General features: G+C 37.4%; 1 protein-coding gene across 1 annotated transcript in view; it reads right to left on the minus strand.

Annotated features, from left to right (window-relative positions):
- Nucleotides 1–12,824, minus strand: part of SLCO1A2 (solute carrier organic anion transporter family member 1A2) — a gene marked incomplete at its 3' end in the record, with an annotated part of 29,579 nt that extends 16,755 nt beyond the window's left edge. Inside the window, exons 1-6 of the mRNA XM_079773828.1 lie at nucleotides 12,743–12,824; nucleotides 12,273–12,391; nucleotides 10,336–10,477; nucleotides 7,996–8,128; nucleotides 4,254–4,354; nucleotides 670–816 (exon numbers count right to left, since the gene is read on the minus strand). Of these exons, the coding sequence (XP_079629954.1) occupies nucleotides 670–816; nucleotides 4,254–4,354; nucleotides 7,996–8,128; nucleotides 10,336–10,477; nucleotides 12,273–12,329 (580 nt within the window). The 5' untranslated portion in view covers nucleotides 12,330–12,391; nucleotides 12,743–12,824. The remainder of the gene's footprint in view (nucleotides 1–669; nucleotides 817–4,253; nucleotides 4,355–7,995; nucleotides 8,129–10,335; nucleotides 10,478–12,272; nucleotides 12,392–12,742) is intronic.
- Between the last annotated feature and the right edge of the window lie 1,619 nt (nucleotides 12,825–14,443).

Here is a 14,443-nt window from a genome sequence, read left to right on the forward strand (position 1 = left end):
ATGAAAAAAATAAAATAGTAGAAAGAAAATGACCAATGAAGAAGTTACAATAATCTACATGAAGTAATGAGACCTGAGCAAAAATAGACATAATGGCCCAGCTGATGTTGCTCAGTGGTTGAGTGTCAACCTAAGAACTAGTGGGTCATAGTTCAATTCCAGTCAGGGCACATGCCCAGGTTCTGAGCTCAATCCCCAGTGGTGGGGTGTGTAGGAGGCAGCTGATGAATGATTTTCTCTCATCATTGATGTTTCTCTCCCTCTACCTTTCTCTCTGAAATCAATAAAAAACAGATTTTTTTAAAAAAATAGGCATAATGAAAACAGTGAGGAAAGTTTTTAATATGAGGGGCATTTTAAAGAAACCATTGGTGAATCTCTTCACAGATTGGATATAGAGGGGAGCCAAGGAAAAGAAGGAGTCAAAGAGAACTCCAGGGACACTAGATTAGTGGTATTTTCAACAGCAAAGAACAGATTTAGCAAAGTGGTTTATTGGGAGTTAGCATGTAATTGTTCCATTGACCAAACTCTTACTGATGACTACCTGTGCCACAATACTTTTTTCATCATTCTGGAAATCAATAAGAGTCCAAATAAATAACTAATACCCACCCACAAGGAACTTAATTATGCTGTAAAGAAGCTAAGGCATATTTTCAAACTCACCAATATATAAAGGAGAGTTTTCAGATTTGGCAAAATCTTCTATGTAGGAAATACCCAAAGGCATGATGGGAGTTTCACCAATTCCACGTATCATATTTCCTACTAGTACATACACCCACATTAATGATTTAACTTCCTTCACACACTCTGCATTAAAAAGAAAAAACATATTGCATTAGTGTTTTGATAGTAAAATATCTATACTAATAAAAGCCTAGGTGGCTCACCCTCGTGTCATCACAAGATGGCCACCCCCATGTCGTCACAAGATCAAGGGAGGGCAATTGGGGGCCATCAGGCCAGCAGAGGAGGGCAGTTGGGGCAAGATCAGGCCAGCAGGGGAGGGCAGTTAGGGGTGACCAGCCCTGCAGGTTAGGGCAGTTGGAGGAGAATGGGCCAGCAGGGGAGGGCAGTTTGGGGCCATCAGGCTGGCAGGCGAGGGCAGTTGGGGGCAATCTGGCTGGCAGGGGAGGGCAGTTGGGGGCTATTGGGCTGGCAGGGGAGCAGTTAGATGTCAATCAGCTGGCAGGGGGCGGTTAGGGGGTGACCAGGCTGGCAGGCAGAAACAGTTAGGGGCAATCAGGCAGGCAGGCAGGGGAGCGGTTAGGAGCCAGCAGTCCCAGATTGTGAGAGGGATGTCTGACTGCTGGCATCCCCCAAGGGGTCCCAGATTGGAGAGGGTGCAGGCTGAGCTGAGGGACACCCCTTCCAGTGCACAAATTTCATGCACTGGGCCTCTAGTCTATATAAATAAAAGCCTAAGAGACCTTTACAACCGAACGACCAGTCGACCAGTCACTATGACATGCACTGACCAGCAGGGGGCAGATGCTCAACACAGAAGCTACCCCCTGGTGGTCAGTGTGCTCCCACAGACAATCTCCCACAGTCCCTCCCCCCGGCCGGCCCTGATCGGCCCTGATCGGGACTGGGTGAGACGGCCCCAATAGGCCCCGATCACCAGCCAGGTCGAGCGACCCCACCTGAGCACAAATTCGTGCACCAGGCCTCTAGTTAAGCTATAAGTATAGATGTAATTCTAAGATTCTGGTAAACATTTCATAGTTCTTATGCGACATGGCACCTTATAAATGATTTATATATTACTATGCTAGCAATAACTCACTGGGCCATCTCTCTTGCATTTTCTGAGAGTAGTGAGGTATGGCCAAGTGTAAGTTGTATGCTGGAGCCATTTCTTACTGAACTGAAAGAGAGCTCTTGATGAGTATTATACCCACCTCTTCCCAATCCAATGCTTAATGACAACACATTGATAGTTTGATAGGAGCATTTACAGCACAGAAATTGGCAAATACTAGAAGTCAGAACTATTTTCCCTCAGTTTGCCAACAACTACACCTCTAGTTAGCTGCTATGACTGCTACTCCATTTCTATAATAACTCTAGGGAGAGAAAAAGAAAAAAAAAAAAAACCACACACACACACACAAACCCAGCAGGCCGCAACCTGTGAATCAGAGGTCATGGTTTAATTCCCGGTCAGGGCATATGCCCGGGTTATAGGCTCTATCACCAGTGTGGGGCATGCAGGAGGCAGCCAATCAATGATTCTCTCTCATCATTGATGTTTCTATCTCTCTCTCTCCCTCTCCCTTCCTCTCTGAAATCAATAAAAATATATTTTAAAAAAACACAAATACATCTCCCTAGAATTGACACTATACTTATAAGATTTAAATAAGAGTCTCACTGAAGTTTGAATTCTGCACAGCTATGATTACTTTATAGACACTAAAAATACTTAACTAGGTAGTAATCACATTTTCTCCATAGAATCTACTGTATACTGTAACCACCAAATAAGGTTTGACAAAAAGAAATTTACCCGAATTCTTGGAGCAGAAGCTACTTAGTAGAATAACAAAAACTAGGCCAAAGGGAACTGAAAGGGAGGAAGGCAAGTCTCTGAAGACTTAGCCATTTCTGTTCTAAACCAAAATAGCTGTCAAGGAGAAACTCTATAGAGTCATGTTTTCAGGCAAGTGAATTATAACATTCTCATTTACTATAAACTGGCCAGCTGCTGCCACAGCTGTGAGTCCTGAGCACAGCTGGGTCTGGAAATTTCTTTTGAGGTCTATCTCTCAGTTATTTCTAGTCCAGAAAATTACAGTCTTCATTTCTGAGTATTTATATTTTTTTTCTGTGTTGAGTACAGTGATTTGTGGACAAAACTGAAAATAACAGGTAATCAAAGAATCAATGCACTTTACTGGAGATTCACCAAACTGGGAAGTTTTTACTTATCTTCTACAATGTAAATTTTTTAAAATAAAAAGAAATAGGAAATAAGACCTAAGTCAGCCTTTGGCAGAAGCCAGCTCAAGAAGAGAGCAAGGGCCACTGTTGATGTCACTATTTTCTTTTGTTTCTCCAGGTGGTTCCTTTGGCTTAGGGTTTCTGAGACAGTTTTCTTACACTCCTTGAAACTATTTTGGGTCCTTCTGATTCCATGCTGGCAGTGAAATTCCAAGCTTTGGGGACCATTGTAACTCCCACTGATATGAATCAACCGAGTCACCTCCAGATTAAGTATCACGAGACTACATAGGTCCCTTAGTATATGAAGGGCCAGAGACCTGCATATTTGAGCATGGGATTATGGGGAAGCTAGAAGAAGCACCACTACTGTAAAAAAAGAAAAACAAAGACAAGTTCCTAGTTCAGAAAAAAGAAAACAGAGTAAATGAGAACTATGGCATAATTGCTGCTTTCTCTGGTCTGCTATAGAAGATCAGTGATATAACACAGACCTTTAAAACTTTGTTTCTATCTCTATTTTCTATCATTGCATAGAACAAATTATATAAATCCATTCTTCTAAGATGTTTTCCTCTGTGGAATTAACTCTGCAGTGGCTCTTGAATGGATGTCTCTGACTTATTTTTAAATAACCATTTTAAAGAATAGACAAAGAGTGTTAATATGTATATTCAAATATATAGGAGTAACTAGAGGCCTGGTGCACAAAATTCGTGCACAGGGGAGGGGGAGGAGAGAGTCTCTCAGCCCAGCCTGCATCCTCTCACAATCCAGGACCGCTGGCTCCTAACCACTTGCCTGCCTGCCTGCCTGAGAGCCCCTAACCACTCTACCTGCCTTCCTGATCACTCCTAACTGCTCGCCTGCCTGCCTGATCACCCCTAACTGCCTCTGCCTGCCTGCCTGATCACCTCTAACCACTCACCTGCCTGCCTGATCGCCCCTAACTGCCTCTGCCTTGGCCTCCACCCACCGTGGCAGCCGCCTCTGCTTCATCCCTGCCACCTTGGCTTCATCTGGAAGGTCATCAGGAAGGACATCCAGAATGACATCAGGAAGGTCATTTGGCTGTCCAGTCTAATTAGCATATTACACTTTTATTATTATAGATATGCTCCATTATTAGCCATTCCTCTTCCCCTCTGGGATCCCCTCCAAAATCCCTGAACAATGAAAATATCTTTTGTTCATTTTACTTAGTTATTTAATCAAACCCAATAACTCATTCAAAACCCCTCAGTAACATGTGTTCAGTTTTCAAATTCAATGAACAGAAACAATAAAATGAAGTCAACAACCTGATGGATCTTCTGTTGGTCTGAAAATCTGGGTTTCATTTTCATTACACAAGAAACTGTTTGAGGACAAATTGCCTAAAACTGTAGATTCATATTCATATCTGTATGAACACAGGAAAACATGTTTATGTTAGAAACTAATAAAGGCAATGTGAACATTATGCAGTTTAATTCCTGCTTCACTTAAGATACAGTATCCAAATTTAGTAAAGAACTCTTTTCATCTTTGCCACGTAATCATAAATTCATATCATCAAAAAACTTGCCACTCACTATAAATGTGTAATCCCTTGACAGCTAGCTTTCAGTTATTTGCATGTGAATGATCTACCTTTCAGATTACCTAACATCAAGTTTCTGTAGTTTGTAGGTGATCATTTCCTGGAAACAATTACTGTGGGATACGGGACAAAAACTAATAAAAATAATAGACTCTAGACTTGACAAAATATAATTAAGAAGCAAAGGCTTTGTGGGAGGGGAGGGACACAACATAGCAAAACAAGTCTCCAACTTTGGATTCTCTGAGGTTTGCTCATAAGAAATATACCCCCACTTTCTGAGAATCTAAACAATAATTCCTGCATGGGTTCATTAACCCCTAAGAGAAACAAAACCTTTGCCCATTATAATGAGAGACCGTAGGAGAAACTCAAACACTTGACAGCACAATGTAATGACCTTTACTCTTCTCATAAGAGCAAAGGGATTAATAGACTGTGATCATTAACATTAGGCAAATTACCGTAAGCTCAGCATACCCTGTCAGAATATAAATTATCCTAAATTGTGAAAGTATGGAGGAAAATATGACCAACAAAATCTCTCTTTGTTAAGAATAATGGTGGAAAGACTTGCCCTCTGAGTTTCAAAAGAACTAGGGTATTAAAACACCTTCCACTTAGAACAATTGCCTAGTCATGCCCATGAGTTTAACTGTGAACTGTGGACAAATGCTCCTGTCTCCATACCTGTGATGCCATGAGACATGCCAACTTCAAACAAAATAATACCTTTGGAAGAGGGTAGAAAGAAATGTAAATGTAAACATAACTTGGCATTGAGTTGGAGAGGACAAGAAATAAAAAGTCAGTAAAAACTCTTTGCCTGGAAACTTCTGATCCTTACAGAAATACCTGAGAAGACGAAATGTCTTTTTCCTGTAACTTATCCACTTAACACCTAATAACTCATTCAAAATCCAGTGAATGGATTTTAAAATAGAAAAGAAAAGGACATAACACCACAGGGATAAAAAGAATGAAAGATTTGACAAGAAGATTTTGAAAGTGGGAAAACATATAAGTGAGTGGTCACTGAATTAGTAGATATCAAAAACACAACCCTAAGTAAGTGCCTGCAGGGGAGCAACCAAATGTGTGCCACATATTCCTGGAAAGTTCCAGGCAAGATATAAGACATTTCTAAATTGAAATTGGAGTAGGCATGATCCAAAAACAAGAGGATTGATTTACAGTGTATATAAGGAGCAGTTAACCCCTTACAAACATCCTCTGCCATTCCAATTGAAATGGTCTTTGATTCTAGAGTGTTTGAACAAGCACATTGAGAATAAGAAGGCTATACTAAAAACTAAGGGTAGAAGCCGAAACCGGTTTGGCTCAGTGGATAGAGCGTTGGCCTGTGGACTCAAAGGTCCCGGGTTCGATTCCAGTCAAGGGCATTTACTTTGGTTGCGAGCACATCCCCAGTAGGGGGTGTGCAAGAGGCAGCTGATCGATGTTTCTCTCTCATCGATGTTTCTAACTCTCTATCCCTCTCTCTTCCTCTCTGTAAAAAATCAATAAAATATATTATAAAAACTAAGGGTAGTAGATGTGTTTAAAATGTTCATACTGAAAAGTAAGATTCTCACTCCCACCTGGGTGGTAACCAAGCTTCTACCTCCTAGGCAACAGATTGGAGAATCCCTGTCAAAAATAACTGACAGGTTATGGCTATTCTGAGCCATCTAAAACATAGCCAGTCCCTATATAATCACCATACAAAGAAGTCCTCTATTAATCATGTCCTACACATTTATAGAGAACTTCCAGTTAGTTTGTTGTTGTTATACCACTCTCTGATATATGAACAAAAAGCCAAGAACCACCAGATATATGAGAAAACCCTCTATCAGTAAAGACAGAGTCAAAACAAATAAAACCTGTACACTAGGAGGAAACAGAGACAATAAAGACAGATAAAGGAAATTTAGATGGGAAAAGACATTGCACTTTTTTAAAGAAAATAAAATGTTCCTTAAAAAGATACATTCAAAACACAAGAGTCCTTGGAAATTAAAAATGTGATAGCAAAAACTAGAAACCCACTCAAAGTTCTACAAAAAGAAAAATAGAGGGGTAGAGGAAATATTACCAAAGAAATAATACAAGTAACTTTTCCAAATGTCTAGAGCGAAGGCATCTAGCACAATGAAGGAAAAGGATTTACACTAAGTATCATGAATCCAGACTTTGGAGCTTAAGAGAAAATCCCAAAAGATCCCAGAGAAGGGAAACTGATCACAAGAGTGAGAACGGCACAGAATTCTCAACAGTAACACTGGAAGCTAGAAAGCATTGGAATAATACCTTCAAATTTTCTAGGGCAAATATTTCCAATCTAGAATTTTACACCAGCCAAACTATCAATCAAGGGTGAGTAGAATAAGAATTACTTCCCTTAAACACTTTTTCAGAAACCTCTTAGATAATATTTTCCACAAAAAGAAGTAAAAGTAAAAAGGAAAGCAGAAGATGTGATACCCAAGAAATAAGTAACTGAATAGAGGAAAGAGGCAAAGCAAATTTCCAAGGATTATGATGAGGAAAAATTTCAAGGAAGTCGCCATGTCCCAGGCCTAGAGGTTCCTATTTGGATTGTAGATGATGAGTATGTGGTGACAGGAGAGATTCTCTAAGATGAAAATGAAACCATCTGATATGTATGAGTATATTGAGAAGATGCTCTACCAGTGGAAAGTTTGGTGACAAATAACAAGAAAGTGAATTAATTTTTTTAAGCAATGATTAAATCCAGGGAAAAATTAAAAAGTGATTAAAAATGAATGATAAAATATTGACATAGTCATGCACGTGGAAAGAATGAGTATAATTTTATAGTAGAAAGTCAGTATATAGGACATAACACTAAAGTATCAAAAACTAAAAGGATAAATATTGAGACATTTGGAGGTAAATAGCAGAAGAAAGAGGGAAAAGAGTTCCAAGTAGCTGCCTCTGGAAAGAAGTGATATGGGCAATGTCAAAGGGGCAGGGGCAACTCTTTTTTCAATATAATTTTATTTTTACAACTTTGTATACATATGACTTTAGTAAAAATTAAAATAAAAATCAAACTTCAGACTGGTCTGTATCTTGATGACCTACAATTAAACCGAACCACATTATAATTAAAAGTGTCTCAATAGTCCAAAGAAAGGAGTCATCTCCAATTTTTGCAAGGTCCTAAAAATATTTCAGTCAGACTCGGTTCCATAAAAGAGGTGTCCCAAATCTCTATTATCTCTCATAAATTAACAAAATTTATGTGACTACGTAACTGGAAGCGAGGCAGCCAAGAACACAAAACGGACTGGTGGAACAGAATTTGTGTTTTTGGTTTCTGTTAAGGTGCTCTGAGTTTTGGGGAAGCATTGTTCCTAGAAAGGAAATTCCAAAGCTTCATTTCCTGAAGTTGAAAATTGAATCTAAAAAGTCATCAGAGCCTGAATGCTTACCGGTCCATGAGGAAATGAGGTAGAGACTGTAAGAAACACCCAAGGCCCATAACAGCACATCCGACACCAATCATTCTAGGTCTGTGAAATTTCGTTCCAAAATAACTCACAAATATAATCAAAAAAAGATTTCCTAAGGAGGGAAAGTGAGTTAAAAATAGATATTTCAGTAAGTATGTGCAATAGCTTAATAAACAGGCTAATTCAATCATTTACTATTTAGCATTCATTGTATAAACACTATCTCAACTACTGGGATTGGTGCTAGGGATGCAGGAAACAAATTAGACACAACCTCTGCCCTGAAGGAGGGCTATTTTATGTGGAGAGCAGCTACAGCATTTGGACAGGTTCAAGCCTCAGACTAATAAGAGGGCACGATCCTCTCATGGCAAAGCCACGTGTAAGTCCCAGCATAATTATAGCCTAAGGCTATAGTCGTAAGCTTGACTTTATGGTCTGAACCTGTGGTCCCATGTGGCTGAGTGATGTGGGCTTGATAGAGTTCAGGTGCATGTAATTGAGTAGATTCAAAACCCGCAAGAATGTTGTAAACATCTTGACCACACCCTTAAACTTTGCCTCGTGGAATCTGGCTATAAAATAAAGACTCTGCTTGCAGGCCGTGGCACTGTCTCTCTAATCAGAGGGCAGCATCCCACTTAGCCCCAGCTTTATTCTCTTGTCTGTCTTTTCTAATCCTTCACTGCCCCTCCCCTCCCCAGGTTCACCCATAGCCATGCTGGCATGGCACAATTTTACAATGTCGAAAGACACATAAACAGATCTCTATGCAACAACAACAATTAAAAAGGGCAGAGAAAGGGAAGCCAGAAGAAGGAATAGAAGACCAATTCTGGGAATTTTTAAAGGCTTATTTATGATTAGCTAGCCTTAGGTGTCAGACCATGTGTCACCTCTGGCCTCTCTCTCCATGCCTGCTCCACAGAATATTATGTTTCCTATGCTTAAAAAAAAGAAGCAAAAGTCAAATTCAGATAGATAAATGTTTTCTAACTTATGACTAAAATATAACTTTATATTGGTCAACATAACCAAGTGAGAGGTCTGTGTTCATTTCTACCCCTTTCCTGAGAAGTAAAAAAATTGTGGATTCCCCACTTTCCCAAGTGTTCTTAGAAGTAAGTCTGGATTTGAGGAGTAAATAACTCAATGAAACATTGATGCCCATGTCTTAGGACAAAGAAACTAATCGGGGAAACCCGATTATATGGACAAGCCCTTGATAAGTATAAAGAGCTGCGAGTCAAAAATATTCTTTTTGCATCTGTGCCATCCTTTAGACCAGTGATGGCGAACCTCTGACACGCGTGTCAGCACTAAATATTTAGTTTTTGGTTTATTAAATACAATTATATGTAACAATTATACATTTATGTTATTTAAACTATAAATATCGTGAAATAATGTTTTTTTCTCAAAGTGACACACTACCCGAGTTATGCTCAGTTTTTTGGCGAAGTTTGACACACCAGGCTCAAAAGGTTGCCCATCACTGCTTTAGACCATGAGCTGAGCTATACAAGACTATGTAAAGAGTTATTTCTAACTCCATCACCTAGCATACAGGTGATACAGGGAGCTGAACACTGGGAGACAGAATCAAGAATCACCAGCTTCAATTTTGCCTCTCCTCAATCCTGATTTTTCTTTCAGAGATTGATTAAATATATTAAAGGCAACTCTTATCTTGAAGAATGTAGAAACCATGATAAAACTATAAAGGAGTGGTATTCATATTTCTATGCAGCATGTTCACAATCTCCCTCATTCTTCCACTCTGTCCTCACATCTTCCCAGTCATCCACAAGAAGCAGGACCTAAGAATAGAATTTATTTTTCCCTCAATTCAGGGAGATGTGAAAGTAATTTCTTCTTCCCCTTACACTTAGGAAGAATTGTCAGTTTCCCAGAAACAACAGGAGAAGGTAAATATTTGCTTTTTCCTTTGGAAAACAGATTCCTTTGTTTTCCATTGTATTTCCTAAGTATCAAGATGGAGCCCTTAAGAGTCATCAAATGATAAATTAAATGTAAATATTATAAATACTTAACTACTTATGCTAGATAACCAGAAACTATTAGAATAAAATGTCCAGTGGGGAACATGTGATAATATTTAGGTGTTATTCAGAAGCAATATTTAAATGAATTATTTCTAAGCATACTCCAAACTTAGCTAGGATATTCAATCTGTTTCATAAAATATACTCTTCAATAAGATTAAATGGCCTAAAACAAATAAGGAGAATAAAATTCAGACTAGCTCTATAGATAAAATTAATTATAAAAGGAAGTAATATGGGAATAATTCATTACCAATCTCAAAACTCCCATTAATAAATCCAACTAGTGATGTCGGAATGTTGAATTGTCTCTCTATTTGTGTGAGCATGGAATTCATATAAGATCCAGATAGTGTTTTGGATACAAATGCACATGTTATTGCCAGCAGAAACATCTAGGAAGAAAAGAATATAAGAAAACATATGAAAATTTTATTTTTAAATTGTATGTTTGCCATCTGTTGACAAAATATCTTCTACCACAAGACTGAATTAAGTCTCCAATTTATGTTATCCTTGAATTGGCAATCAACTTTTTGTTGTTGTTGTTGTTAATCCTCACCTGAGGGTATTTTTTCCATTGATTTTTAGAGAGAGTGGAAGGGAGGGAGGTGGGAAGAGAGAGAGAGAGAGAGAGAGAGAGAGAAACATCCCTGTGAGACAGACACAGCGATTGGTTGCCTCCAATGCAACCCCAGTTCGGGGCTGAGAATGACCTTGCAACCCAAGTATGTGCCCTTGACCAGGAACCTATATAATTGTATTAACCAATGTAACCACAATAAATTCAATCATATATAAAAATAAATAAATATTAAATTTATGATATTGATCCCTTCAGGTTTAATATAATCAAGCCAATGTAAGCAAAGCACATTTTAAATTATTACATTTGTTATTCACACTGTTAGAAAAATACATTGTTACACACAAACAAAATCTGATTATTAAGCAATTGCCTCTCAATTTTACCTGATAAACTTCTACTAGCATTATTTTGCCATAACGTTCAGATCAATGTCTAATCTCACCAAACTCAAAAGTGATCAAAAATTAAAGACCAACTTTTATAAATAATGCCTGATTTGACTTTTATCCACAAATGCTATCAATAATAAATAGCTAATATTTATTGAATTTTTACAATATTACAGTCATTATTTCAAGCAAGTAAAAAGAAAAAAAAATCCCATGAGATAAGTGTATTTTATTAAACTTCTCAGATGAGAAAACTGAAGCACCAAGAGGTTAAGCAACTTATCTAAGGGTTGAGCAAGTAAGCAGTTGAACTCAGATATGACCCAGGGAGCCTGGGCCTCAAACCTTATTTTTAACCACTCAGTTTTAGGAGAAGGACATGACAATTGAAGGATAGCTTAAGGGAAAATTTACAAATATAACGAATGTGGCATTTCAAGCAAAATTAGTTTTCTAAATCTGTATCATAATTCCCCACTTTCACGTACATGTGTATATTTTCTCTACACACGTACAAAGAAAAAATAAACTTTTGTAGGGAGAAAATTGCTGGCAGTGTCTTAGTTTGGAAACCGCTTGCAGGCACTAGCTATAGAATCAAGATAAATATCCAGATCCCTTGGTTTAAAATAAATTCAGATTTTGTTTGAAGGCAAGATGCGAAAGGAAATTGCTGTGAAATAGTCAAGATATTAGAAACAGCTAACAAATGAACTTTTTTTTTTTTTAACTGAAAATGGTTGGCATGCTGCCAAAGCTTGAAGTAAATATTGTCTTTACTTGGTCATTGTGGAGTGATCACTGCCTATAGATCAGCCATCATTTCTGCCTAGGAACCATTTTCCGGGGGAGATCCCCACACTCCTCTGGCCCAGAAACCCCTGAAGGGGCGTGGGGGGCATTTACTTGGCCTTTGATCTAGGAAAATAAGTCCTGCTGTAACATTATGTCTAAAAATGTTAAAGACTTTGTCTTCTGTTTAAGTTTCCCCACACTATCTCCGATTAAATTGCCTGAATCAATAACCCTATTTAGACACACTTTCAGTTATAAAGCATACTTCATTAAGGCAAGAAATTATCACCATAACAGGTAGTAGGACATTAATATTACATTACTTCATGAACATATGAACAACTTTATAAGATCTAAGTTTAAAAAACAAACAAACAAAAAATACATATACATACATCCATGCAAAAAATTCCATACCTTCAACTTGGAAAAACATCTTATTCTATGGGTTTCAATTTTCTCAGTTTCTCCCATGTTGCTCTTCTGAGTGTTCCAAAGTATTTATGATTTAAATCTTGATATTTCTTAGTTCTATTCTTTTAAGAAGACAAAAATATATTAAATTACTAACAAACTCCTAAGTCGTCATTCTTTTGAAGAAAGTACTAAATTTGAATAACACAATCAGAATCCATTGTACAAAAATACCTGGAAAGCTTTTGATCTACTTCTAGAAAATAATGACGTTAAAGAAGATTTAGTTAAGTTTCCATTGAAAAAGTCACATCAAATAACTTTAGTTACTCTTTAGTGAGATTAAAGATAAAATTATTTGTTATGACCGCTTACAAAATAATGACCATGTGGTTAAAACAAAACTTTTCCTTTCTTTAACCAAAACAAATAGAACCAAAGTGCACTTTTTTTTTTTTTTTTTTTGGACTTACGTGAAAATGCTGCTTTTAAGAACACACAGACTTTGATTTGTGTTTGTGCTAAAACTCTGTTTCAGCTAGCCTACCAAAGTTCAAAAATCTCTGTTTGGCTAGTCTCCCTCTTCAAGTTCTTTTCATTCCAATACTTCCCTGGAGTTTCAAGAAGGGAAGCACTTTCTGGGGCACTGCTGATTCACGGAAACCTGGGGAGACATGGAATTTTAATTATGGAAATAGCCTAAGTAAAAACAACAAATAGTTCTCTGATCTGGAAAAGAATCCTGCAGTTGCAAGAGATGAGGCTTAGGAGAAGACCAAACATATACGTAAGTGCAGATCTATGTAATAAATGCAGGTCTATGTGTAACTATAAGTATATATATATTAATTATATAGGCATACATTTTTAGATGTAAAACATTACTTAAACTCTATTCAATTTTATTAACCTCCTTTTAAGATTTTGTCTATTTTGTGCTTGAAACTAGGACAATATTTTGTACCAAAACCAAAGTGTTTCACTATGACAATATTTATTCTAGTAATCTATTTTAAGAAGAGAGAATAATATATTAGCATTATTCCCCAAGTTACTTTATGAAAATACTCTGAACAATATCCACTTAACAAATGATCTTAAATGCACTAATTTTTAAAGATCTTACTGCTTTGCCTCTATAAGTTTGCTGAATCCTATTCCCCTACATACATAAAGACAATAAACACTGCACAGTGTACGAGGTTAGTCTCTTTTCTCATGCTATGACGGACAAAATTATATATTGAAAGTCTACTGTGTGCCAGTCATAGTGTTAAGCACAGGATTTTGGAAATGAACAAGACAGACTAGCTATCCTATAGACAATATGAACTAATTAGAGACCTGTAAGGCTCTGTGGAAAGCACTTGTACCCAGATCCCAAGAAACCTATATTTTAATTGGGAATGATAAAACTTTTAAATAAAACACACTGGAATAGAACTAAACAGTGTGTGATCAAATGTTTTGGTATGTAAGAAATGAAAAAATTCATATATCATTAATGGAAATTATTTTTAAAAAAACTCTTGGCAATTCCAAATGGCCCCACAGATGACTGCAATCTCCACATAAAATGCCAAAAATCTTAACCAAAATTCAGGTGCAAGAGCTAGTTTTGAAAAAAATGAGAGAATAGGGTAACTTTTCAAATGAATAAAAACTGCTCCTCTTTGGCCCTCATCTGTAATACATATGCTTTTATTACACATAAACCTCTCAGATGCTCTCTCCTCTTCCTTCTCATGATTTAGAACCCAATCTCACTCCCCTTCATTTTTCCTTCTATCTCTCCTTGCCAATATCTGAGCCCAATATAGTCACTAAGAGAGGAAGAGAACTTATTCCTCTTCCATGTCAAAGTTGTCTCCATTCTTTTTAGTGGCTAAAGACGTGACTCTTCTAAATGCCTATGTTTTCCTATCGGACCAGGGGACAGAGAAGGTAAAGTTAGTGACGCAGAAGATCACCCCATAGTAGAATACTGTAGCTCCTTCTACGCATCGTGACATTATGGAACCATCTTGAGCACATTTTATCACCATGCCTCAAAGATTTATTTCAAAATGTGTTTGCTCTCTTGAAGGATGTTTTATAAACAAACGTGTTGACTGGGATAAAAGGCAGTTTGAAACTAAGCACTTGGAATGAATTCAATGTGATTCAATTAATAC

The sequence above is a fragment of the Cnephaeus nilssonii genome (assembly GCF_951640355.1).
Source record: "Cnephaeus nilssonii genome assembly, chromosome: 6".
NCBI classification, from domain to species: Eukaryota; Metazoa; Chordata; class Mammalia; order Chiroptera; family Vespertilionidae; genus Cnephaeus; species Cnephaeus nilssonii.